The sequence below is a fragment of the Conger conger genome, chromosome 8 (assembly GCF_963514075.1).
Source record: "Conger conger chromosome 8, fConCon1.1, whole genome shotgun sequence".
NCBI lineage: Eukaryota > Metazoa > Chordata > Actinopteri > Anguilliformes > Congridae > Conger > Conger conger.
This window is the reverse complement of record NC_083767.1, coordinates 6,516,518-6,542,925: the sequence shown is the minus strand read 5'-3', so window position 1 is coordinate 6,542,925 and position 26,408 is coordinate 6,516,518. Positions and strand designations below refer to the sequence as shown.

Sequence of the window (26,408 nt, the reverse complement as noted above, 5' to 3'; positions counted from 1 at the left end):
TGGAAGGGTGTTTTTGCAAAATGTTTTTTTTTCTTTCTTTCTTCTTCTCTTAACCCTGGAGAAAGCCTCTTCAGACAAAGGAGTCATGGAATAGTCCAGAACCGGTTTTGCCGCAACGCCCCCCCTGAACCCGCCAAAAGTCCTGTTGCAGAATTTTTAGAATGCCAAAGAACAAAAAGTAGGTCATCTTGCTTTTTGTTGACGTGCGTTTAGGATACTCTTAAATGCCCTCCATGTCAGGAGGCCGTGGGCTCCTCCGGTCAGGCCTGAAATCAGCTTGGGGTTCAGAGAGAAAGAAATGCACGGATTGCGGCTCTGCTTGTTGCGGAATGTGCAGTTTTCACACCTCCTTCGATCTGGAGAGGGGGAGTAGTCTGGTGCATTTGAGAGCGGTTTTTCCAGTAAAATATTCCAGCGGTTGACTCCAGGCGGTTCGGAGGAGCTGTTTTTTTGGGTTGGGTTTGCGATGACACAACATGCCTTAGGAAACCGGTGGGTGTGTCAGACAGGCCCGCTCTGCTCCGTCTACCTTGGTTGGCTGTTCTGTGGACTCTGAAATCAGTCCCAGCTCTGCTGGACAGGGCAGTCAGAGGAGACCATTTCAGTGGTTTTAACAAAACTGGCTCATTAGTGGCCGAATTAAACATGGGGTAATGTTCAATAAACCTCTCACTAAGGTGTCCTGTTGAGGGTCTGTGCAGTGATTCATTAAACAGACATTTCAAAGAGATGTTTCAATTGTCAATGTTTGCTTCTCCCCATGTTGTTACTTGACTACATTCAGTGCGGACACATTACGTGTCACTTTGCGATCATGAAGCTCTGTTGGTGGCAGTCTATCTAATTGTTTTTGATGGGCTCTCCTCCTTTTCTCTCGATAGTGGAGATCACAGCCTTCCCTAGGACAGCGCTGTACTAATCCTGAGCTAATTCCTGGTCCTTTCTGGACTCTGTATTGACTGATCAAAATTGATTGGCGTACGACAACACATATTTTGCAAACATTACATTGCCTGCATATGCATGGAGCGAGGGGCTTTTGTGTGGCGTGGACCACACAAACATAATTCTCATCTCTTACTCACACCTCTCTTTGAGGTAAGATGGGCTGCTCGGTATTTGCGTGATTGACGTTGGCCGGAAGAGCAGACCCCTGAGGTGTGATGTTGGCAGTTCCGTTGCAGGTGAAGGTGGTGTTTTTTTCGGTTCCGACAGGATGAGAGCCATGGAAACTGCAGGCCCACTCTCCCCGCTTGCCTTCCACGACGAGACCACATCACGGCTACCTCAGCCTTACCGGTCTGACGAAGACGTCTGCTTCTGACATGACTAACGTACCCACGCGCAACAAAAATACATTCCTCCCTTATATGGAGATCTAATGTATTGCCGTTCTTGTCAAGACACGACACTGACTTATTTGTCAAATAGGAGATGGTTGAAATTACTTCAACTTGAAATGTACGATTTGTTATTGATAATGAGGTCGAAGGAAACGTGTAAAGTTTCCTGTAAAATCCAGAGGAGATCCAGAGGGATGCCTTTGGGCCCCCAGAAGAAAGTGGTGCCTGGAGTTTGTTTCAGGCTGAGTAGAAGCAAGCGAAGAAGTGTTTTTAATGCCTCTCTGGATTGGGTTGCCCGATGTCCGGTTGTCTAATTATTTGTACTGGTCTGGTTTGTAGTAATGTTTGGTTTGAGTCATCGATGGGAGAAATGTGATTTAGTTTGTAATGAATGTGTGATGCCAATGATTCCCTGGTCTGGTGTAAACCCCCCCCCCCCACCACCACCACCACCACCACCACCACCACCACCACCACCACCACCTCCCAGAACATTGGTTCTGAGGGACCACCCCCCAGCCTGGCGGTTTTGTTTTGTTTTGTTTTTTTCACAGTCACACTTCCAGCTGTACATGTTGTTCTTGACAAATCCTCAGTCTGGCAACCTTACTCTGGACCTGTCAGCTGGCAGCCCCTCAGCAACACAGGCAGAGCCAGGCCAGAATCGGGCCCAGACCACAGGGTATAGTCGCATACAGAGACACAGGCATAACAGTCTCATGTTGGTACAGGATGTGGTCACATTCTGCCCGATCGTCGCCAACAGCAGCCGTCCTAGCCGGAGTGGTAGTCGGCGTGATTGTTCTGAACAAGCCAGGGGGAAGGCAGTTGCAAACAAGCTAATTTACGGCTTACTGTTTGGCTGGATGGCGCTACATCCTGGTTCCTGGTCCTGTATTAACTTTCAGCCGAAAAGCTAAAGAGCAGCAATTCGGAGCAACAAAATGGCCGGAGAAAGGTCTGCCAAGCGGAGCTCGCTCGCTGAAACGAAGGCGTGCAAATTTCTTTGATTGTTCTTTGATAGTCCTGTGCTGAAACGTAATTGAAAAACTAGCCCTGAAAATTCTTCAGTGATGCAATCTCTTGTGCTTGCCTAAGCCCTGGTGTTAGCTCAGGTGTTTACAGATAAGTGTGTGGCCAGGTGGAGCTTTTTCAACGGAACGCCGTGTCACAGGATTGGTAGGTTTTCTTGGACCGGATAGACCAGGGGTCAGCAACCTTGGTCCTGGAGAGCCGCAGGGTGTGCTGGCTTTCGTCTCCGCCTTAAAATAAGCAACCGATTCAGACCCAAGAAACCAGGTGAGGTGAGTTAACTGTGCAATCAACGGCTTTCATTGATCAATTAATGCCAAGTAACAACGAAAGCCAGCACACCCTGCGGGACTCCAGGACTAGGGTTGCTGACCCCTGGGATAGACACTTCTGGTGTTTACCTGTGTGCTTGGGTCACTGAATATTTTAACTGTTCATTGACTAAAATAACAGCAAACAGGTGTGGTCAGCTTTTCTGTCTGTACAACCCCAGAGAATGCACGCACACGCACACGCACACGCACAAGCAGTAGCAGCAGCAGTAGCAGTAGCAGTAGCAGTAGCAGCAGCAATAGCAGTAGCAGTAGCATAACATAGTAGTAGCAGTCGGTGTAGTTGTGGAGACGGGTGTTCAGATGTGACCTTTTGTTCAAAAGAAAATGCACACAAATGCTTTGTTTGTTCTGTGTCGTGTTTGGGGGGTTGGGTGGGGTGGCGGGGTGGCTGAAATATACTGCCCTGTTCTGTTTGCTCACCACTGTTATTTCTGTGAGACCTGTGAGAGTTTTGATAGAAATTGATTTGTCCCTCTCTTCACCCGAAGAGTGAAGAGAGGGCCGCTCCGCTCTGACGTCCAATGCTGAGATCTCTGGCTGCAGAGTCTGTGCGTGGCTGACCCGGGGGGGTCCGTGCCATTGATCCCCCTCCCGTGGGCCGAGGCGTAGGGCCCCTCCCGCGGACGCCGCCACCACAGTGCGCGCGGAGGAAGGAGAATGATCGCTGAGGCATCTGCCCGGCAAGGCCCCGCTCCACATCTCCTGGATTACCGCTCCGCCAGCCCGGGTCTCTGGGCCGGACTCAAACACCGTCCTCGCCACTGACTTTTCCTTTCTCTTTTCTTTTTTTGTGGTGGTGTTGTTGTTGTTGGTTTAGTTTCTGGCGTTTGCTTTAAGACACTCCCCTAAAGACATTTCCAGGACTGGGGGGGTGGGGGGGGTGGTGGAGAGGGGGTTCGTTTGGGGAGGGGTGGGGGGGCCATGTTGGAATCTCTCGGCTGTTGAGTCGGCACGAGGAACCAGGCGCCGGCGCGTTGGCGGACAGCGGCCGCGAGCGGGATATAAAGCGACGTTTTCCGGAATCTTCCAAAGGCTCTCTGTAGCCTGAGCGCTCCCCTGAGTGAACTCTTATTTTTACCCTCCTGCGCGTGGCTGGACCTTCACTCCGATGGCATGGACCAAGTTCTTCAGGAAGCCGGGGGGGAATCTGGGGAAGTCCTACCCCGCCGGCAGCATGCTGTCCCTGGCCCCCACCAAGGGCCTGCTCAACGAGCCCGGCCAGAACAGCTGCTTCCTCAACAGCGCCGTGCAGGTGAGTGACACCTGCCCCCCCCCCCCCTGCAGAAAGGCACCTCCCACGCACCTGTGTCCCTCTCACTGCTGCTGCTGCTCCTGTGGAGGTGTAGCAATGGACCCTCTTGGGTCTGGTGGAATGATTAATGATGAATGATTTGATCTATTTGTGTGTGTGCTTGTTTATGCATGTATGTGTGCGCTCAAGCATATCCTATGTTTTGTGTACAGATGTGTATATGTATATAGTATGCATGTCGTGTGTGTGTGTGTGTGTGTGTGTGTGTATTTGTGTGAGTGTGTACAGTACATGCATGTCGTGTGTGTGTGTGTGTGTGTGTGTGTGTGTGTGTTTGTGTGAGTGTGTACAGTACATGCATTTCGTGTGTGTGTGTGTGTACAGTACATGCATGTCTTGTGTATGTGTGAGTGTGTGTGTTTGTGTGAGTGTGCACAGACGCACTGTTTTATCTGCAGCTATGTGTACGTGCTTGCTCTTGCATGTTCTTCTGTGTGTAGGCTCTGAATGCACTCATTAAAGGCACAAGGAGAAGAAACCTTTTCTCTACCAATGAGACTGTAGAGAATTAAACAACCGGTTTGGTAATGACACACTTAGCTTCTGCACACACATCAAAAGATTTCCTCCCGTACGGAAACAAATACTATAGTATTACTGTTTACCTTTTCGGGGGATGTTTAGTGTTATTAACACAGTCCTGTCTCGCATTGATTCCAGCTATGGATTAGTTGGGTGTCTCCTAAGACTGGCTGAAGATAGACCATTAATTACCCTGCTTGCAGTGTTTCCTAGAAGAGAGCAGTAAACAAGCTGGCTTTCCCATGTAATGGGAAGATTTGCAATGACTCCAGTGGAATGATACCTAAAACAGGTTAATTTGTTAGGGTGTAGAAAGACTTCAACAGGACATTTGATGTGTCTGCGTTCAGTGTTCAAAAGTGTAACCATCTGTTTGACCTTGATATAAAAGTGTAAGCCTGGTTATGGCTGTTGTTCATTGAGAGAAGTTCCACATTACCAGGTGTTGTTAAATTCAGCTAATCTTCTGTACACTGCTGCAGGTTGGATTGTTATGGCTTCTTCTTCACTTATTGTTGGCAACCTGAGGTTTGCATATTGGCAGTTAGTTTTGCTTACTGCCCCCAGTGGTCACACGCTGCACTCTAATACAAGGTCTATTTCAGTATAAATTATTAATGTATTGTCCTAATAACACAATAACTTCAAGAAAATTGGCACATTAAATGAAGACAAACACAGATTGTGACTACACCTTCCTGTGGGGAAGAAATATTGTAGTATTTTTGCCGTATAGTTTCCATTGACATTGAAAGGGAGAAACAGCTACACTGGAGCCAACCGCAGTGGCGCAAGTGAGCAGCATCTCTCATCAAGACCAGGAAATGAGCCTCAGAGACGAAGCCCGGAGCCGTGGTGCCGTACGGGCAGTAACGGACCTTGATGTGGGCATGAGTTTGTTGCAGTTGCAAACCCCCAGTCCTGCCAAAGCCTCGTTTGGACAGCTCACGTGGTGCAGCATAATTGGCTCCCTGCTCCGAGGGAGGGACTCGGCCTCAGAATCACAGTCACCGGTTCTGAGACGATACGGCTTGAATTTGGAGGGGTCAAAAATAAAAAATAAAAACGAAGCTCGGTTTTGGCTGCTTAGTTTTGTTCAGTTATAAATCTGGCGACGCTGTTGTCAGGTCAGGTAGTCGAGGCAGAGATCCCCTAACGCCGTTTGGACCCTGTCTGCGGTGTAGGTGAACAGTCTCCGTGTAAATCACAGCGGCTGATTTCCGGTTTGGGGCTGCGGCTCCAAAGGAGGATGAGGAGGAAGAGGAGGAGGTCCGTGTGTGGGAAGGGGGAGCAGCAGCAGGAGGAGGGGGAGGAAGAGGAGGAAGAGGAGGAAGAGGAAGAGGAGGAGGAGGAGGAGGAAGAGGAGGAGGAGGAACAGGAGGAGGTCCGTGTGTGGGAAGGGGGAGCAGCAGCAGCAGGAGGAGGAGGAAGAGGAGGAGGTCCGTGTGGGAAGGGGAAGAAGCTGATTAAACACCAGGCGGCAGCTCCGTGTGGCCGGCCTGCCTCATCCTGTCTCACTCTGAGTCACTGCGTGTTTCTCCAAACCAAAATATTTACCAGGGCCTGCTACGCCCTTCCTCTGGCCTGGCTGCCCTTCTGGAAGTCTGGCCTGGGCCCTGTGCTCCCTCTGCTACCTGATCTCCAGGCGGGCACGGTGGTGTAGGGATTACCACTGCTTGGACTGTTGCCTCACAAGAATGAAGTTCTGGGACCAAGGCTGCACCTCAGAACTGGAGTTGGTCCCTGGGTGCTGCACTGCACTTTACTCAATGAAGTGTCTCATCTTATCTTCCCTGCGTTACCTGTGTTAGCTGCGTTACCTGAGTTACCTGTGCTGTGCTCCCTGTGCTGCAGGCTGTAAGGCGTCTGTGCACCTGCATGGGGGAGTCACACTCCTGTAGAGGTGTGTGGGAACAGGTCTGTGAGGATGGGAAAAGTAAATGCTCTGATTACAGACTGACTGTAGACCGTCTTCAACTCGGCAAGACAGGCTTGGCAAATAAAGTGCATTTGGGGGTGCATTGGATAGGCATTATATTGAAAAATATCTTGTATATAGAAATTAATGTAATTTTAAAGTTTGTGTGTGTGTGGCGGGGGGTGGGGGTGGTGGTGGTGTTTGCGTGTGTAATGTATTGTGTGTGTGTTTCTGTTTGTATAGTGTATGTAGCAGCCGTAACTCACTGCTCTCTGTGCAGGTGCTGTGTGTATAGTGTGTGTATAGTGTGTGTGTGTGTGTGTGGCAGCCCTAACTCACTGATCTCTGTGCAGATGCAGTGTGTGTGTGTGTGTGTGTGTGTGTAGCAGCTCTAACTCACTGCTCTCTGTGCAGGTGCTGTGTGTATAGTGTGTGTGTATAGAATGTGTATAGTGTGTGTGTGAGAGTGTGTATAGCAGCTCTAACTCACTGCTCTCTGTGCAGGTGTTGTGGCAGCTGGATATTTTCAGGCGGAGCTTGAGGCAGCTTCCTGGTCATTTCTGCCTTGGGGAGGATTGCATATTCTGCGCCCTGAAGGTACGCTGGCCCCTCCCACTGTCTCAGACCCCTCCCACTGTCTCAGACCCCTCCCACTGTCTCAGACCCCTCCCACTGTCTCAGACCCCTCCCACTGTCTCAGACCCCTCCCACTGTCTCACAGACCCCTCCCACTGTCCCACTGGCCACTCCCACCGTCTCACAGACCCCTCCCGCCCTCTCACTGGTCCCTCCCACTGTCTCAATGGCCCCTCCCACCCTCTCACTGGCCCCTCCCACTGTTTCACAGACCCCTCCCACTGTCTCACTGACCCCTCCCACTGTCTCACTGTACTCTGGTCACTCCCCCGATTTCACAGCGAGCTCCATAACATAACGCCAAGAACAGGCCTTTCAGCCCTGCAAAACTGGCCTTTGTTGTGCGTGTGGTGTGTGTGTGTATTTGTGTACCACAGACCACAAAAGTAAGATTGCTTCTGTCTGTGCAGACACCCTGTGTCACAAACGCACACACACACACACACACACACACACCCTGTTTCACACAAACACACACACACACACACACACACACACACCCCCCCTGTTTCTCACACACACACACCGTGTCGCACACACACACACCCCGTGTGCGTTTAAACACTCAGGGTGCAGGTTTGGCCACCCTCCTGTTCTCGGGTGTTGGCGCTTGGCTGACCTCGCCCCCCCCCCCCTCCGCTCCGCAGAGCCTCTTCACGCAGTTCCGGGACAGCAGGGAGAGGGCGCTGCCCTCGGACAGCCTGCGCCACGCCCTGGCCGAGACCTTCAAGGACGAGCAGCGCTTCCAGCTGGGCTACATGGACGACGCCGCAGAGTGCTTCGTAAGTCCCGCCCCCCCGGCTCCGCCATTGGCCAGAGGAGACCCCCCGGGCTCTGCCATTGGCCAGAGGAGCCCCCCTGGGCTCTGCCACTGGCCAGAGGAGACGCGCTGAAAGGAGACGCGCGGTGACGAATGGTCAGGCGAGGTTTGGAGAGTGTTCTCTCTCTCTGTCTCTCTTTCGCTCCCCCATCTCCGGACAGGACCCCCTATTCCCCTGACAGGACCCTGCACTATTCTGGCCTGTTTCATCACCCACAGTGACCTGTGTTGTGGTCACATTCATTACATCTTCTTTTGAATAAGTGGGAGTCTCTAAATCAGGGATGGGCAGTTCTGGTCCTGGGGGGTGCGAGTGTGTATGCAGGTTTTTGTTTCCAGCAATTACTCTGAGCTCTAATTGGCTGCACACGAACACTGGTACACTCACAGATTAGATCACAGTAAAATGCTGCAAATCGGGTAACAAGAACTTTGGCTGCCATTCACCTGCTTATCGTGATCTGTAGCTAAAATCTCAGAGTGTGTAAATGTTAAGAGATAATGCAGCAATAAGGCCAGGAGTTGGCATGGAGACCTGAAACGGATACGGCTCTCGTTGCCCACCTGTGCTGAAAATAAACTCAGGCTTATGTAGGGACAGCATTATCAGAGGTTTTACTGCTCCGAAAGGAACTGTTGTCCACTCCCTGTATGTTCTCCCTCCCGAACCAAAGGTTTACTGCTCACAACAACAACATTACGATAACATTTCAACCACTTCAGAACTGCGTTCTGACCTACCAAAGGAGGTCCATAAACAGTTCCTCTCTTTATCACGGGTTAAGAACCAATTTTATTTATTTTTTTGTTGTTGTTGTTTTTGTTTTTGTATGTTAACCTGCCTGACGTCATCGCGGCAGGAAACTGCAGTCTGTTTATGGAGTTGAACAGACGTTTGGGAAAGTTTACACCGGGTGCCATAACCCTAACCCCCGGAAAGGACCCAAATACAGTCCTGGAGTGTTACACAGCTCTCTCTCTCTCTCTCTCCTCTTGCTGAAATGTGTTACAGCTTAATTTCCCATCTACCTCTACAGAGAAGATATTTGGGTTGTGTGCCTACAACCTTCTGGTAGGCTTCACTCGTCTGTGATCGCGTTTGTTGGGTTGAGATGTAGTTTCAGACCCAGCACGTGTCTGTCAGTGACGTGCGTGTGCTCTATGTGTGAGCCCGTGGCTTTTACACTGAGGTTCAGTGCTGCAGCACATCGACGTTCATACGAGTGGCTTCACTGAGCTACAGCAGTCATTCAGAAATGAGGTCACGTTATGCTGGGATCCCTCAGGCTGCTGTACTGTATGTTTGCGCAAGATGTCCTCCGTGGTCGTACTACATGACATTGTGCAAGTTTTTATTTTATTTTATTTTTTATTATATATACATCACCTTGTATGTGTATAACTGCATCAACAAGCAGAAGTACCCAAGTACATAATGTGCGTGTGTGAATATGTGTGTGTGTGTATGTATATTTATAACACACACACACACACACACGCAGTGTTTGTAAATTGAGCTGTGTGTGTTCCTGGCCTGTTTACTTCTCGTAGGGATGTGCGTGTTCGTGTAGACGCGGGGTTCTCAGAGTAATTAAACCTGCTCGGTACAGACGTGTAATTGTGTTGTGTTTAGCGGGGTTGCAGAGCTGTAGTCGTTCCCACAGGGAGGGTGTGATTATGGGGGGGAAGTGCTAAGCCCTCCTGTGACTGATGTTGCTGTTGAGACCTGCGTGTCGTGTCGGCACAGACGTGGGCAATGTTCAACACCAGGGAGGAGAGTCCGGTTCAGGCTGCCAAGACCGTAAACACATAAACCATTGACCCAGATCCACGTCTGCCTTGAGCCTGGTTTTTTTAATTTTATTTTTTTAAACGTGTTCATTTATAAGGCAGGTCTAATCCCCCTCATTCCTGCGGTTCCAGCCCGGTAAATCTGTTTAATAAATAGCCGGATCCCATGAACTAACAGCAAATTAAACTGACTGCGGCCGTGCCGTCCGCTGCCAACAACAACAGAACGCTTTAACGGGCCGCGCGCCCGTGTCGCCCGTGTGTGTTCCTGCGCTCCGCTCTCCTCTCCTGAACCAGCCCGGTTAGAGCAGGTTTCAGCAGCCTCTCACCCTGGGATCATATGGTTACGTCTGCGTTCTGAGTAGTTTTCAGGTATTGAGCTTCAAAGCGTTTCACATCCTAACACAGCAGAACTGATATGCAGGGCAGTTTGTCGTAGATCAAAATGACAGACACCCTAAAAGTATGTCCAATGTACGATATCAAATGTACGATATCAAAATCCTATTAAATTGGCCTATAAACAACGCCAACTCATTTTTGTCAAGAAAGTTCTGCTAGCTCTGCTGTCCTTATAAACAACAAATTAGTGCGGGAGATGGAGGTGGATAGTCTAGGTTCAGAAAGAAGAAATATCCTCAGTATTTTTTTTCCCATTCACCTGGATTTTGTAATTAGCGCAGTTCTTGGGCCAGGAGGTAGAGCAGAGCTCGTTAGTGAAATCAGCGGGCTGAGCTGATGGGTGGAAGAAACGCCCGGCAGCGCCTTCACTTTCTGACCCCGGGACTGTCCGCCTCAGGAGGGACCTCTTGCAAATGTTTTCTTTCTTGTTATTATTATTCGTCACGTAGGCGCACAGTCTCAGAAACTTTAATTGAATTTTTTTTCTTGCGAAGTTCTAATGCAGCAGAAGATATCTTGCCATTCTGAAGTGGCGACGATAATTGCGATAATTGCTGCTCTTAAACGTGGTTTTTTTTTTTGTGTACTCGTGTAAGTGTATATAGATCTCAGCAGTTTAAAATAAATTTGTTCAGCCTCTTAAATGTCATGCTGAGCTATTACCTGGTGACTTCTTAATTCCTAACCATCTCAGTGCCTAATCTAGAAGCCCGTAGAACAGGGATCAGCGACTCAGAACGGCCGGTTGTCCACCCTCCATTTACCTGGGAGTCTGGTGCCAAGACCGTCTGGCCAATAAGTAACACAAATTATTCAGTTAATTACCTCCCCCTAAATAAAATTGGATTTGAGGGCCAGAGTTGATACCTGCTCTGGAGGCTTAACTTTGCTGCAGTGGCTTTTTTTGAGTTACTTGAAATGCATTTTCTTGCTTTAGTCCACAAATTCTGAATGTGCCCCTACCAGTTACTGGAGAGCTGACGGATGATCAGAAACTTGTGCGAATACATCCGATATCCTTCACTGCACTCACAAACTGTCTGAGCCTATCAGAAACTTAGTGAAATAATATATATTGGGGGTTTTTTTTTAAACCCAGAAAGTGTTACCCAGCTCAACCTCTGAAGAGACAGGCTCTGATATAGGACTGTGGTACAGGACTTGACGTGGGTTTTGTGTCCTAACGTGGGTACAGGACCTGATATGGGTTTTGTGTCCGTGTCTCTACAGGAGAACATTCTGGAGCGGATCCACCTCCACATTGTGCCTGACTCAGAGACCGACAGCTGCACGTCAAAGTCCTGCATCACCCACCAGAAGTTCGCCATGACGCTTTACGAGCAGGTAGAGGAAATTCACGCCTGCCCCCCCCCCCCATCCTCCTCCAGAGCCTTCCAGAAAAGCACCTAGTGCTGATGGTTATCCCAACCAGACCTGGGTGAAATACATAATTGTTTTGGATTCAAATGTTCTTCTTGTGCTGGGATTGATCTTGTCTGTTGCAATTGGGCCAACCAAGAGGACCAGAAGGCAGGGTTTGCTCTTTGAGAGTATTTCCGAGACCAGATATACACCAGACAAGCTCAGTAAAGCATAGAAAAGTATTTGAATCCGAATACGGTTACGTATTTTACCCAGGTCGGGTCCCAACCCTCCAGTAACAGGATGGACAGGTCGTGTTGTGTGGCTGTGTGTGTGGCTGTGTGTGTGGCTGTGTGTGTGGCTGTGTGTGTGGCTGTGTGTGTGGCTGTGTGTGTGGCTGTGTGTGTGGCTGTGTGTGTGGCTGTGTGTGTGGCTGTGTGTGTGGCTGTGTGTGTGGCAGTGTGTGTGGCAGTGTGTGTGTTGTTTGTTGTTTGTTGTGTGTACGTGGTTTCTGGGCTGATGCTGGGTTCTCTCCCTGCAGTCCGTGTGCAGGACATGTGGGGCCTCCTCAGACCCTCTCCCGTTCACTGAGCTGGTGCACTACGTCTCCACCACCGCTCTCTGGTAAGCCCCGCCCCCACCGGTGACACCGCATGCCCCTATTGGCTGGCCACATTCAGTCAAAGCAGTGCTTTGGGATTACCTTTACTACCATTTGTGACTAAATGTTTCTGTCTGCAGATCTGTTTGCAAAAGACCATTTTAAGGAATTATGTCATCTTGATATGACATCTTTTTAAAAAAATTTATGGAGATATCAATTTACTGGTGACAAATGTATTGTTTCCTCCGTTTCAAAAATCACAATCACAGCAGTAGGAGTTAGGAAGATTTTCTGCACCTTTCTGAAACGTTATCGCTGATGACATCATCGTTTGGGCCAGGGCTCAATGCATGTTCTTTGTAGGCTGAAGTATTAAGTGATGCAGTAAGGTCCATATTTGGACAGTGACACAGTTTTAAAGAGCTTAAATTCCGACACGATTCTTTCCGTCTGGCTGTACTGTATGAACATTCAAATCAATCAAGTTGTCAGCTTTAATTTGATGGCATGCACATCCATATCGAGTGCCCTGTGTAGGAATCGCAGCCCTTTTGAAATTGTATAACCGTCCTAATAATGAGATCGTTAAGTTGTATATGGCTGGAGTCCCCTTTTAAAATGGCGTTCTCTCTCTCCCCTGATTTCCCAGCCAGCAGGTGGACCGCGTTCTGGAGCGGAACGACCGGCTTCGGTACGACATGTTCGGGGAGCTGCTGCAGGACGCCAGCACCTTCGGGGACCTCAGGAACTGCCCGGTAGGTGTCTCCCTCAGTGCCTGTCCAGAATGATGCAGGCCTGTCCAGCTAGATGCCTGGTGTCGCGTCACATTGCAAGGCCCCCTGCTCCTTTGATTTGTTGTCCTCTTTGTGAGGCGTGAGTCATGCGTTTAGCTGGAACTGAGCGGTGGGCAGTGGGGTGGTGTGAGTCAGAATGACTGTGGTGAAGAAGGGGGATGTATTGTGTTTAGGCCGGGAAGTGTTCAGGTTTATCACCCCACTGCTTTTCCGATGGCCCAAGGGTCTGGCGTCACACACAAATGTAGACACACCCACACATCCAAACACACAGGTACATGCGCATGTGTACAAACACACACGCACACACACACACACACACACACACAGGAAGCGTTCATTTGTGTCTGTCTGTCAGCTGAGATCCGCTGTCTCTGTAACCGAATGCGTGTTTAAAGCTGACTGGATGTGCCGCGGAGCCAAGGTTGTTTGGTCTACGGCCAAAACGTCGCGACACACTGCATTTTTAATGCGCTGGCATCGTTTGCATCAAGCCAGGTCTGGAGTGTGCAGTGGTGTTGTCTCCAAGCTGTCGGTTCTGGAGTGGGCTGTGGTGTTGTCTCCAAGCTGTCGGGTCTGGAGTGTGCTGTGGTGTTGTCTCCAAGCTGTCGGGTCTGGAGTGTGCAGTGGTGTTGTCTCGAAGCTATCGGGTCTGGAGTGGGCAGTGGTGTTGTCTCGAAGCTGTCGGGTCTGGAGTGGGCTGTGGTGTTGTCTCCAAGCTGTCGGGTCTGGAGTGTGCTGTGGTGTTGTCTCCAAGCTGTCGGGTCTGGAGTGTGCAGTGGTGTTGTCTCCAAGCTGTCGGGTCTGGTGTGGGCTGTGGTGTTGTCTCCAAGCTGTCGGGTCTGGTGTGGGCTGTGGTGTTGTCTCCAAGCTGTCGGGTCTGGAGTGTGCAGTGGTGTTGTCTCGAAGCTGTCGGGTCTGGAGTGGGCTGTGGTGTTGTCTCCAAGCTGTCGGGTCTGGAGTGTGTTGTCTCCAAGCTGTCGGGTCTGGAGTGTGCTGGTCTGGTCTCATTCCAGAGTTAGTCATGCACTTCACGCTCAAGATCGGTTTACAGAGCAGGAAAAGGATTATTCGCTCGTCTTACAGTTCGAGGTGCAGGCTTACACACGATGTAGTTCAGACATATAACCTCTTCTGTTCAACCTGTAGGCTCACTCAACAATGAGCCTAATAGCAACATTTAATAATGACTATAATGATATTATAATTATTAATAATGTTAGTAATAAATTAATGATAAAGTACTTTAGCCTCTTCCATCGTTCCCTCATTCTGACGAATGCATCCCATGCTAATAAGTGCATAAATATTTATGCGTTTGTTAATGAATGTACAGGCCAGTCTTTGACAGTGCGGTTGTGTCTCTGATCTGAATGTTTCCTGTCCTGGCACTGCGGTTGACCCCGGCTCGTGTCTTCCTGGTTTGCAGAGGGATTGTGGGTAGGGTGCTCGGTCTGAACGCGAGGCCCGGCACGGTGTTGGGTTACCTGGGCGGTGTTGGGTTCCCTGATCCCTGCCGCTGGGTTTTTCCGCAGCGTGAAAGGAGACTCCACCATTCTCACGGCGCGGCGGTATAAATACCCGCCATCGCCCTGTCGTCTCTCTCTCGACGACGGCGACCCTTCACCAGCACTTTGTACCTCGCGCCTCGGACCTGAGCTCTATTTCGGATGCCCTGTCTCACCCCCCACACCCCCTGCTGTCTGCCCGGAACCGCTGAGGCAGCGCTTTTAAAGTGAAGCTGTAACGTGCATGTGGGCCCTTATCCCCAGTGTCCCCAAAACATCATATCAGATCATAACCTGAAAGCCACAGTGGGTCTTTAGGGAGGTTTAGGGATAGTTTTGGGATCCAAGTCCAGTGGAGCAGGTGCATGTTATTTAATACTGGTTTAAGAAATATAATGGGTAATTGTCAAGATCATACCCAAAATGCAATGCAGCAGTAATAAGATCAAATGGGAAGTGTAGTAGAGAGGAAGGAGCCAATCACACACCACCATTTTCCTGTTGTATCTGTCTTCTTTTTTTTCTTTTTTTAAATCAGAGATGACAACTATGTGCCAAAGATGAATCATAACCGTTCCTCTTTCTTTGTTTCCTTTGTGTCCTTTCCACTCTTTGACATGTGTGACACACACACACCCACATACACACACACACACACACACACACACACAAACACACACACACACACACACACAAACAAGTTAAAATGTGTAACAAAAAATCATTGAGTCCAGCGGAGTCAAATCCAATACGTATTTCCATTGTGGTTCAAGGTCAGGATTACGTCCTGCAGTGTGCATTTAACGTACGTGCGTGTATTAACATATCTATATTTGTGCATATTTAACTCATCCTGTCGCCCTTTGTAAAGGGGGATTGTGCTTATGTGTCCCTCCCCACAGGCCCGTGGTCCTTTCCCTCCTTGCAGACCAAAGTCTGGAGGGCAGCAGGTTCAGCTCAGTCAGATCATGTGTACGCACTACTTCACAGGCAGCTTTTCTTTAATGTATTTTTTATCATGTCTATCTGTATCTATGTTACTGAGCTAGCTAGTTTGCTGAACCGCGATTAGTGTTCTACACTAATCCTTTCTACAAGCTGCTGCCTTCCAGGCTTTACTGAGTAAAGGAAAGTGCCTTGGGCCTTTGCGCAGACTGATTGGGCTCTAACGTACCCCTCCGCCCTGCTGTAGAGTAACTGCGGACAGAGGATCAGGATCCGGCGTGTGCTGATGAACTGCCCAGAGATCGTCACTATCGGCTTCGTGTGGGACGCCGAGCAGTCAGACCTCACAGAGGACATCATCCGCTGCCTGGGGCCCAGTCTCAACCTCTCTGGGGTAAGAGCAAGGAGCCAAAATGGCCGACTGGACACCTCCAAAATGGCCGACTGCATGGCCGGATACATTTAGACATGCACTCACTGAGCACTTCATTATGAACACCTGTACAGCTACTTATTCTACGTATTTCTAACTGCTGGGATTTTCTTGCACAACGGTCTCTAGAGTTTGCAGAGAATGGTGCGGAAAACCAAAAAACATCCAGTGTGTAGCAGCTCTGTGGGCCGAAACACGTCGTTAATGAGAGAGGTCAGAGGAGAAGGGTCAGAGTGGTCAAAGCTGACAGGAAGGTGACAGTAATGCAGATAACCACTACTTCTAAAAGACTGTTTGAAACTCCTTTGAATGGAATAGTATAGAGCAAAATTGAAGTGTGACTTCAATTTCTACCACCCAGTTCGGGGGAAAAAAAAGAAGAAAAAAAAAAGTTTATTTATCCAAGTTTTTATTTTGTGTGATATTGTAGAAAATGTAAAACATGCACTCTGTCAGGCCACCACTCTTCTTGCCCTGAGCCAGACGCAGGAGAATGCACTAACAGAGACTGGCATAAAAACAAAGTGACTAACCCTCATAGACGAGTCAGCTTCCCTGCGATGCCCTTTCAGCACAGAGAGAGTGACAGCCGGGCCAGCTCTGCTGCCTTCCAGACTCCTAAATGTCAAGTGTTTTTGTGAATTAAAGCATGGGCGCAGACACGTTGACATGTTGATGAAGCGGTTGTTTTCGAACACCCAAAATAAAATGTAAACGTGCAAGCGGGTTTTTTTCCTGTAACTATTTTAAGTGTCTAGTTTGCTTTAGAGAAACTAATAAAGTCTTGGAATAATGTGGAAGAAATGCAGAAGGGGGGGTCTAAACCTAACGAGATTAAGACATGCTTATTAAAGTAATCTTTCCCGCCTAGGTTGCACTGATAGATTAGAAAACTACTCTTAAAGTTTTCAAGGCACTGACGCATTTTGAAGAACAGAACTAGGTAATATTGAGGTGTCAGCATCTACAATGCATTCCTCAAAAGTGTTTTCGACATGAAAATGTCAGGCTTGTCCTGTTCTGTTAATTAAAAAAAAAAAGAAAAAAAGCTGTGAGTTCCAGCTCTCCTCATTCGTTCAGTAAAAATGTATTCCTGGGTGTTCGGCACTAATCTGTTCCTCTTCACGAGTCTGTTCCTCTTTGCCATGTTGCTGTATGCGTCTGACGTGTAGGTCGTTCCTCCGGGGCCCATAAAATGTCCAAACGCACAAGGAGCTATCGTGGGTTCTGCCATCCAGAGAGTTCTCCATTTTGTGTCCCATTCTTCTCTGAATTTGCATACATTCCAGTCACGGATTAGACTAATAGAACTCTCGAGTTTAACAAAAGGCCTGATTCATTCTTCCACTGAGACACGTGATGTTTTCGGTTGTTTAAAAAAAGAAGGAAGGAGTGGGGGGGGGGGGTAAAATCCCTGGAATACATTGTACAAGGTCACCCAAGAAACCGACCATTCAGCCGGGAAGCAGGCAGACTGAGGGAAAAGAGCTGGGCTCGCACCATCTGCCCCCCACAGACCAGGCAGGGGGACCCCCTCTGTAACATGGCTGAAACAAACTTCTGTGACGCACACCTGTGTTTGCATGGACACATGCAAAGACACATGCTCTCTCCCTCTCCCTCTCCCTCTCCCTCTCTCTCTCCTCTCTCTCTCATGCCCTTACGCACTCAGGCATGACAAATAAATATCCGTGTTGCCAAAGCATAGAAAAATACAAATAGATTTTTTTTTTTTAAACCAACAACACCCACATGCTCAAGGGGACACATTCTGTTAAAATTTAATTTTTAACCAAACTTACCAAAACACTCTGCCCAGCAACCATGTTGCAGTATAGTTAGTCATTGACCAGGCATTCCTGTCCGGAGGGATAATAACGTTTGTGTGTTTGTGTGTGTTTGTGTGTGTTTGTGTGTGTTTGTGTGTTTGTGTGTTTGTGTGTGTGTGTGTGTGTGTGTGCGTGTGCGTGTGCGTGTGCGTGTGCGTGTGCGTGTGCGTGTGCGTGTGCGTGTGTCAGCTCTTCTACAGGGTCACGGACGAGAACGCCAAGAAGAGCGAGCTTCAGCTGGTGGCCATGATCTGCTACTACAGCCGCCATTACTGTGCCTTCGCCTACCACACCAAGTCTTCCAAATGGGTCTACTTCGACGACGCCACTGTGAAAGAGGTGCGTGTGCGTTTCAGGTTCGGCCCGTTGGCCCTTTTCACTTCCGGGTCATCCAGCACCCCAGTGTACATTACCCAGCATTCCCTCACCCCGGTATGGGACACAACCCGTGCAAGCTGGGGTGTTGGGGAAAAGGTATTAATCAAAGGTTTTCCATTTGTGGTGCTTGGAAACAAAATGACCGCCTGAGTCTGGTGGGTTATTTATGAGTGCTACAGATTGCATTTTCAGTCTCCTGTTTTCTGCTTCTGTGTGTGTCGCCATCCTGTAATTCATCTCATCAATGGCAAGTCAAATTTGCAGGACAGTTCTGGATAACGCTGGGCAGTTATCCAGAGTTTGGACCTGGCACAGGCCAGTTTTGAGTGAAATATGGGGCGTCTTGGTTAATACAGGACTGTCTGCAGCCATAGCTGTCTACCCATAACTCTCTACCCTGACACATGGTTTTCACAAGACTCCTTTCTCTGGGTTTATAGTATCCTCCGAGAAGAGGCAGCATACAGACTTTGTGTTCATGACTGTGCACAACTGGTACTTTGTGAATTGTACCCTATTCAACCATTGTTCTGTAGTTGTTACTGTGACCTTTGGTATGCACTTATTATATGTCGCTTTGGATAAAAACATCTGCTAAATACATGTAATGTACAGGGACAGAAAAAGCGAACAGTGCTTTCCACAGATTAGTCAGTGTAAAAAGCAGAAAACTGTGCCACACCACGCAGACAAACATCTGTTTCCAATGTATTGCCAACGCACTGAAGCTTGGTGACACCAAATTCGCTTTTATTTGTATCGCGCTTTTTACAGAAGACTGCCACAAAGACACTTTACAGAGTGACCGAAGGGGAAATAGGAGCAAACGCCAGACCTGAACCCCAAAATAGCAAGCACAAAAACAGAAACCTCCCTAGTGGGGGAAAAAACTCTCAACCAGTGGCAAAGTACCAGTCAAGCACACCCCAACCCCACCCCCACCTTTTTCATTCTAGTGATGGCTTGGATACTGCAAGATTCATGAAAGAGGACTATTTATCAATCATCTATAAAACAATTACCCAGCTGAGTTCTGGTCAGTTGACCTGCCCTGAGAGGCTTGATGAATACGGGCTGAGAGAACATGGCAGCCTTTGCTGGTGTTTATCAGCAGCTTGCTGAAGAAGACAGAGGGGTGGGTGGAGGAATGTGCTTCATTGGGCTCCACTGAGTAGAGAGCATGCTGGGAGCTGTGTGGAGACGGCCTACACAGAGCTGTGATGAGATCCAGCGTGTAAACCTAACAGTGTAGTCATTGTGTGTCTGTATTTATTTGTGTCAGTTTGTGAGAGTGTATGTGTGTATTTGTGTGTGTGTGTGTGTATATGTGTGTGTGTGTGTGTGTGTGTGTGTTTCTGTGTGTTTTTCTCTGTGTGCGCTTGTGTGTTTCTGTGTGTTTAACAGTGTGCTGAAATACAAGTGGGCACCAGGCCTGTATATGTGTCTGCCCATCTGTGTGCGTCTCTGTCTGTCTGTCTGTCTGTCTGTCTGTCTGTCTGTCTGTCTGTCCGTGTCTGTCTGTCCGTGTCTGTCTGTCTGTCTGTCTGTCTGTCTGTCTGTGTGTGTGTGTGTGTGTGTGTGTGTGTGTGTGTGTGTGTGTGTGTGTCTCTCTGTGCGCACACACGTGTGTGTTTATCAGTGTGTTGAAATACGAGCGTGCTCTGGGCCCGTCTGTGTGCTGTACATCAGCGGGTGCTGCTGTGTGTGCAGCTCGGTCCTGTTAGTTTATGAGCATCCAGCCTGCGCTCACCTACTGTAGCGGCTACCGCTACACCCACTATATCACCCTCTCCGTCTGGCCCCAGACGTGCCCCAAACTGGGCTGTATTTACGCCTCTTCCAGCCCCTTCATGGAACTCACTGGCCCTTTTCTGGATATCAAATGAGTGTATTTTACAGCCGTGTAATGTATTGCAGTGTCCTAGAGAGATAGTTTGTATATTAGCCAATATGTTGTGAAGTTTTGTGATATGTATTTTAAATATGTTCCTATACTGTAAAAAAGAAATTAATGTATTGACCCTGAATTGCAACTAAAGCACCTAATTAATACAGACCTATAACCGAGGAACATAGAGGTTCTTCAGGTATAGCTGACATGAGCTTTGAGTGCAATTACAGTCGCTATATGAAATGAGTGAGATATATTTAGGCAGGTTTGAAATACACCTGGTGTACGTATAGTAATGATGTGGTTGAGAGCTTTACTGTAAGCTTGCTATGCTAACCTGGCCTGCCTTTCGTTACTCAGTCGCCCCAATGCATTCTGGGAGGTTATATCGGATGCTCCGGGTCTGACGGCTGCCTCAACAGCTTGTGTTTTATTCCCTTTGCGTTAATTAACCGGCTCGCCAGCATCTGTTCGCCTGGAGTCGCCCTTTGCGGCTTTGCCGGGCGCACGCGGCCAGCCACCGCGGGTGAAATGCGCCTGTATTTCTGGTAATAAGTTTAAAATTGGATGTCAAGGGAGGTGATGCGTTTTGCAGCGCTCTCAACATTACCCAGTTAGGATGTTTTTTCATATAAGAGGGATTTTGAGTGAAATAAGCTGATTTTGTTGGCCAAGTTCTACGGTTCAATTTAAGTTGAAGGATGAAGGAACCCCTAATTGCTCCTGACTGGCTGGTTGTGCGTGCGTGCCTGCCTGCATGAACACGTCACTATTATCAAACTTTCAGGTTCCCTATTGTGTGTGTGTGTGTGTGTGTGTGTGTGTGTGTGTGAGAAGCATCAATTGTGAAGCGCTATGGATAAAGGCACTATAAAAAAAGGCCTACCATTTACCATCCTCTTTCGTAGGTGGGCACAAAATGGAAGGATGTGGTCACCAAGTGCATCCGAGGCCACCTGCAGCCCCTCCTGCTGTTCTACGCCAACCCCGACGGGGTGGCCGTCTCCATGGCCGACGCCCCTCAGCAGACCGCCATGCTGCCCGCCGACCGCTCGCCCATCAACGGAGACGCAGGAGGTGAGGGAGGCGGCGTTTCCGGGGGTTTTCCGTTCGGGGCTCCGGCGCGCGAGTAGCTTCGCTGTCCCATGTGACCCCGTCTGTGACGTTTCAGTGTCCCCGTCTGTGACGTTTCAGTGTCCCCGTCTGTGACGTTTAAAGTCATAAAGGTTTCCGCACTCTTTCTGCGGCCGTAGCCCTTCCCCGGGGCCTTGTGCGCTCTTTGTTTAGAAAGGGGAAATGAGCGCTGATGTTTTCCACGCTCCGCTACGTTTTTCTCGGAAATGAACCGTACGCCCTTGTGATGTCCACACGCCGTGTGGAAGGGTACCGGCTGCGCGTTCATTCATTCAGAACCATGGACGTCCATGGCTGCACTACACTGTTTAAATATTATAATATTTACATTTGGACTTGCCAATGGTGCTTTAAATGTGCGGAAACGGCTCTCGAGAAGTGTAGCTGTAATCTAATAATCTATTGGTGTAGACATACCTGCCAGTCAGTTAAGACGGTATATTTATTTATGTGGATTTGGACAATAGTCTTCATTCTTTTTGTTGGAAATACGGACATAGTGCCTTCAAACTTGACTTCATGCCAAATTGAAAGTTTAGCTTAAAGCTCCTGTATGTCTTTCTTGGTAGTCTACGTAACCAGTGGGTGTAATTATTGTCAGATGTTCCTAGTTTAATTTTGGTGAATCTCACATATTTGTCCTGTGATTCTGCATAGGCGTTTCCATGTGTGTGTTGTTATTTTTACCAGATTTTAATTGGAGTTTTTGGAGTTTTCTTCCTGCATTACCTCGATATCCCACAGACTTAATCAAAATTACAGCTGGGGACGGATGGGGGGGAGCTCAGCTACTCCAGCTTGACGGCTGTGCAGTCTTTGGAAGTTTTGCGTAGAGGAGGAGCACTAATGATTTGGAAGTAGCGCTTATGACCGGTGCCAGAGTCTTCTTCTTGGTTTAAGTTCTCCCGGTGTCCTCGCGTGAACCGGAGCGAACCCGCTCACCGTGGCATGATGGGAAGGATGTGGCCTGAACGCAGAGCTGGCGTTCCGTGGAGCTTCTCTCCCTCGTGCGGATTCGGGGGTTAGTAAATGGAAAACAAATGTTAGTTTTGGTGGAAGACGGGTCTTTTGGAGAAGGAGAGGAAGGGGATTCACGTTTGTTTGCCCACGTTCTCTCATCACTCGCACCTCCTGAGTCCTGTCGTGAGATCTTGTGCTGGGGCAGGTGCTGCTTCTGTGCAAACTAAACTCCATCGGCATTAAACAGACTTTCCTGCTTCAAAACACGAGGCTTAAAATGTAACAACCTTGTGAGAGAGAACTTTCCCCCCCTGCATTTAAAGTATGCTAATTAAGCCACAAGATAAAAATGTATTTGTACTTTTTTGCTTTGTTTTTTAAACGGGGGAAAATAATGAGCATTCCTTTTGATGTAAAGTTTGTCGTGTCTAACCAATGGAGTCCAATCGTATGCCATGGAGGGCCAAGAGTCCGCTCGTTTTCATTCCAGCCAGTCCTGAATAACTAACACCCCTTTATCCAGAGATTGGTGAAATCAGCAGGTGCAGTGATTGGATGTCTGGGTTAGGGTTAGGGTTAGGGTTAGGGTTAGGGTTCACCTCAGCCTCTGTTCTGATTGGCAGCCCAGTAAACTGACACATCAGTGATTGGTTAAAATGTAAATTCCATATTACTTATGCAATGAACTTCTCTAAGACCAGTGCCAAATTCTCCTATGGGTATTATGATAACTTTCTTACTTTCATGATAAAAAAAAGTAAACTCAGTAGAATGCAAGAGTTCACAGAACTGAAGCAAGTCTGTGAACATAGAATTTATGTATTATTAACATTATTTTATTTTGTCTTTGCCCTTATTTTAGTGTTTGTCCTTATTCTAGTCTTTTATCTGTTTTGCTTTTTAATGTTTTGGTATTATTTTAAGTTTAATGCTTCTGTACTTCCTGTTTTAATTTTAAAAAGCCTGGCCTGGGACAGGGGTTGCAAATTAGCCAGAAACCCTGAACATGCAAGGCATCTACTTTGTATTTTATATATAAACCCGTATGCATGGCATCTACTTTGTATTTTATGTATAAAGCAATGTTGTATGCATTTGTCCCTGTTAAATAAATGTTAAATAAATAATTAAATACTTTTCTCAGAGGAAACTTAAAATGGATAAAAAGTTCATTTTTGGCTTATGTATAGTACATATAAATATTAAAATTATGATTTTGTACAATCTATAAGATTGTGGCCCACAGAGGGTGAAAATTTACAGAGGGGAAAAAAATCATTTATGTTTTGTGCACACTGAATTTATTCGGTGAATCCCACTCCTAATTGCCTTTGGCAACGCAAGAAGTTGTTGATGAAACAGATCTACATTTCTCTGGTGGAATAAAGTGCTGGATTTATTTAGCTTTTATCTCTCTTAATGATCATCCTTAAAGTCTGTGGTGTGTGTGTGTGTGTGTGTGTCTGTGTGTGTGTCTGTGTGTGTGTCTGTGTGTGTGTCTGTGTGTGTGTCTGTGTGTGTGTCTGTGTGTGTGTGTGTGTGTGTGTGTGTGTGTGTGTGTGTGTGTGAGAGAGAGTGCCTGCATGAACACGGCAGTATTTGCAGGTTCCCTATTTAAGTCCTCAGTTGTTGGGTAAAATGCATTTTAAGTGCTGTTTTTCAGAGGGTTTAACTTAATGACTGGCTGTGCCTGACACAATAACAGCACTGCCACCCAGCTATTATCTTTGTCATTACTGTCTCTGTTCAAGTAATCATTATCATTGTGATTTTCATTGCTCTGGCTTGTGTCTGCATGCAACTCAATGACTGTAGATGTGCTTGTGTTCCCACAAGGTCCCACATTGTACACCATTCCAGTGTTTTTGTGTTAGGTCCGTTTGTATGGTTTCATGAATGCAGAAATAATCTGTCCAGTTTTACATGTCCATTCACCATATGCAAATGAGTGTATAGTTCTGACATCATAGAGTTACGGACATCCTAGCGACTTGTTTAAGAGCCCATTTTCTTAATACGGATTGTGTGTAATGTAATGTGTGGATTTCTTTGTGGACTGTGCATTTCACAGTGGTATTCTAGCAAACCACTCTTTAATTCACATAGCAAGGGGAAATGTCGGTATTCACAATACGGGACCTTTAAATGGTGAGCCACTGTAGAAAAAGGAATGTACTGTAAAGTAATGTTGGTGCTCCTACCTGAAAAATAAAGTATTTATGTCCAATGCCCCCCCCCCCCCCCTTCTCTTCACAGTACTCGACAGCCCGGTCTCCGGACCCACCCAACTGGGCCTGACCCGGGAGAACCTAGCGGCCTTCCTGTCCAATCAGAACAGCTTCAAGCAGGGCACCTCGGGGGGGTTCAGCCGGGGGCTGGGCCAGACCAGCGGTGGACGGGGGCCAGGTACAGCCCTGGGGGGGGGCAGACAGGGTGGCGAGAGTGGGGTGGGGGGGGGGTGGGGGGATTTAGCGGAGATCTTCATTATTGCTTTTGCATTCCACCCTTATGAAGGTCTGTATCGCCATGGGAACAGATGAAACGAACAAGCCTGCTGCCCTTATAGTTTGGAATATTTACTTCCCTCACACGGTCTGTTTTCAACGGCAAAATTGGTCTCGTGTGTCTCTCTTTTTTCATCTCCAAGGCCGTGCTGCAGGAACACAAAGAAGAGCGGCCATTTTGCGCAGGGCGATAAAATGATAATTAATGCAGTCTCTTTCAACATGAGGCAACTAATCTTTAATACGCAGCAAGAGTGGAGTAATGTTTTATTGTGTTATGCATAAACAGTGAGATCAGAGTGATGATATCTCTTGAGGCTGGAGAAAACAAATGACTGTGTTGTTGTACACGTTAAATCAGACAATCCACTGCCAAGTGAGAGTTTGAAATGTAGGTCTGTTTGTCCTTTGTGCACTGTCGCAGACTTTTGTACTTTGTAGAGCTGCGATTAACGGAGTAACCCTGCGATACGGTGTGACCCTGCCGCATGTGTGCTGAGGGGCACTGTCAAATACCAATCCCTTAAAATTACATTAATTATACGTTATTATTGTTGTTATTATACATTCATTTAAAACCATACCTAGCCCCTTAATTGAAATTAAGTACCCCTTAAAAGGAACCCATTAATTTTCAGAAATAAAGATCCATTAAAAACACCTTGATGGCCTTTATTATGAATGGGAAGATGAATGGTATTTTAAGGTAAAAGATAAAGGGATCTGGTTTCCTCGTGGAGAGGTCAGAGGTCAGGGGTCAGAGTGAAAGTTGACCCCTGTTTTCCGGCCCGCAGGTAAAATCCCGGCGGTCAGCCCCTCCACCCCCCCCAGCGATCCCAAGAGCCGCCTGAAGGAGTTCTCCAGGGAGCTGGCCCAGAGAGCAGCGGCCCACCTGCCCAAGAAGGACCCGGAGAAGGCTCAGAAGAAACCGGACCCCGTGCGGCACCGAGGTACCGCCCGGCTCTCCCCCGCGTCGTCCGTTCACTCCCCTGGCACCCATTCATTTAAACCCTGTCCATTTATGTGGGGGCAGCGTGTAGCCTCGTGGCTAAGGTGCACGACTGGGTTCTGGAAGGTTGGTGGTTCAAGCCCCGGTGTGGCCGCGATAAGATCCGCACAGCTGTTGGGCCCTTGAGCGAGGCCCTTGACCCCACATTACTCCAGGGGGGAGTAGTTGCTTTTGATAGTGTCAACAAATAACATGTGATATGTGATATGTGGCAACCGCTGTGTCCTAGCCTGCAACATTAAGGGCCAGTTTCCCAGACACGGATTAAGCTTAGCTCTGGACTAAACTATAGTGTTGTATGGAGAATCACCAGTCAAAATTAAATTGTATAAGACTAGGCTTAATCTGTGTCTGTGAAACTGGCCGTATAAGTTACAAGCCTACCCTGACTGTAGCACTGCACTATGGGCTTATTAACCTACACTCTATGCCCGTTAGACTACACTTTGGGCCAAGTAAACTAAACTATGGACCCATTACACAAGTCTATGGCTTCATTACACTCCTCTACGGGCCTATTACAGTAAACTATGGACTCATTACACTGCTCTATGGCCCTGTGGCCGGACTGTGAGTTCTGATACAGCGCAGAGCTCTGAGGTGCTGCGCGGCAGGCTGCTGATGTAGCCCCCAGGTTTGGAGGAATGTGTTTTACAAGAGGGATGACCGGTGGAGAGGGTATGGGAAACGCCATCGTGTTCGTCTTCTCTCTGCTCTGTTCTGAGTCTCGTGGAGGTTGTGTTTCTGCTCAACGTGGTTCATCGATCACTCACGCACTCACACACTCGCTAGCCGGTATCCGCTAACACTGTGCAGACATGACTCAGTAAAGTGGGCTGTGGGTTTTTTGGGGGGGGGGTTTTTTGGCCATTTTTGTTTTACACCTAGCTTCTGTATTCATTTACTTAAAGCTCTGCTGTAAGGTTGTTCTGATGTTAAGCGGTCG

The 26,408-nt window shown here is 48.0% G+C and overlaps 1 protein-coding gene across 1 annotated transcript in view; it reads left to right on the top strand.

Annotated features, from left to right (window-relative positions):
- The first annotated feature begins 3,632 nt into the window (after positions 1 to 3,632).
- LOC133135334 (inactive ubiquitin carboxyl-terminal hydrolase 53-like) overlaps positions 3,633 to 26,408 on the top strand; it is a 41,308-nt gene continuing 18,532 nt past the window's right edge. Inside the window, exons 1-11 of the mRNA XM_061252261.1 lie at positions 3,633 to 3,962; positions 6,967 to 7,059; positions 7,746 to 7,880; positions 11,342 to 11,455; positions 12,015 to 12,097; positions 12,727 to 12,832; positions 15,572 to 15,718; positions 17,776 to 17,925; positions 20,764 to 20,932; positions 24,206 to 24,355; positions 25,248 to 25,403. Of these exons, the coding sequence (XP_061108245.1) occupies positions 3,819 to 3,962; positions 6,967 to 7,059; positions 7,746 to 7,880; positions 11,342 to 11,455; positions 12,015 to 12,097; positions 12,727 to 12,832; positions 15,572 to 15,718; positions 17,776 to 17,925; positions 20,764 to 20,932; positions 24,206 to 24,355; positions 25,248 to 25,403 (1,447 nt within the window). The 5' untranslated portion in view covers positions 3,633 to 3,818. The remainder of the gene's footprint in view (positions 3,963 to 6,966; positions 7,060 to 7,745; positions 7,881 to 11,341; positions 11,456 to 12,014; positions 12,098 to 12,726; positions 12,833 to 15,571; positions 15,719 to 17,775; positions 17,926 to 20,763; positions 20,933 to 24,205; positions 24,356 to 25,247; positions 25,404 to 26,408) is intronic.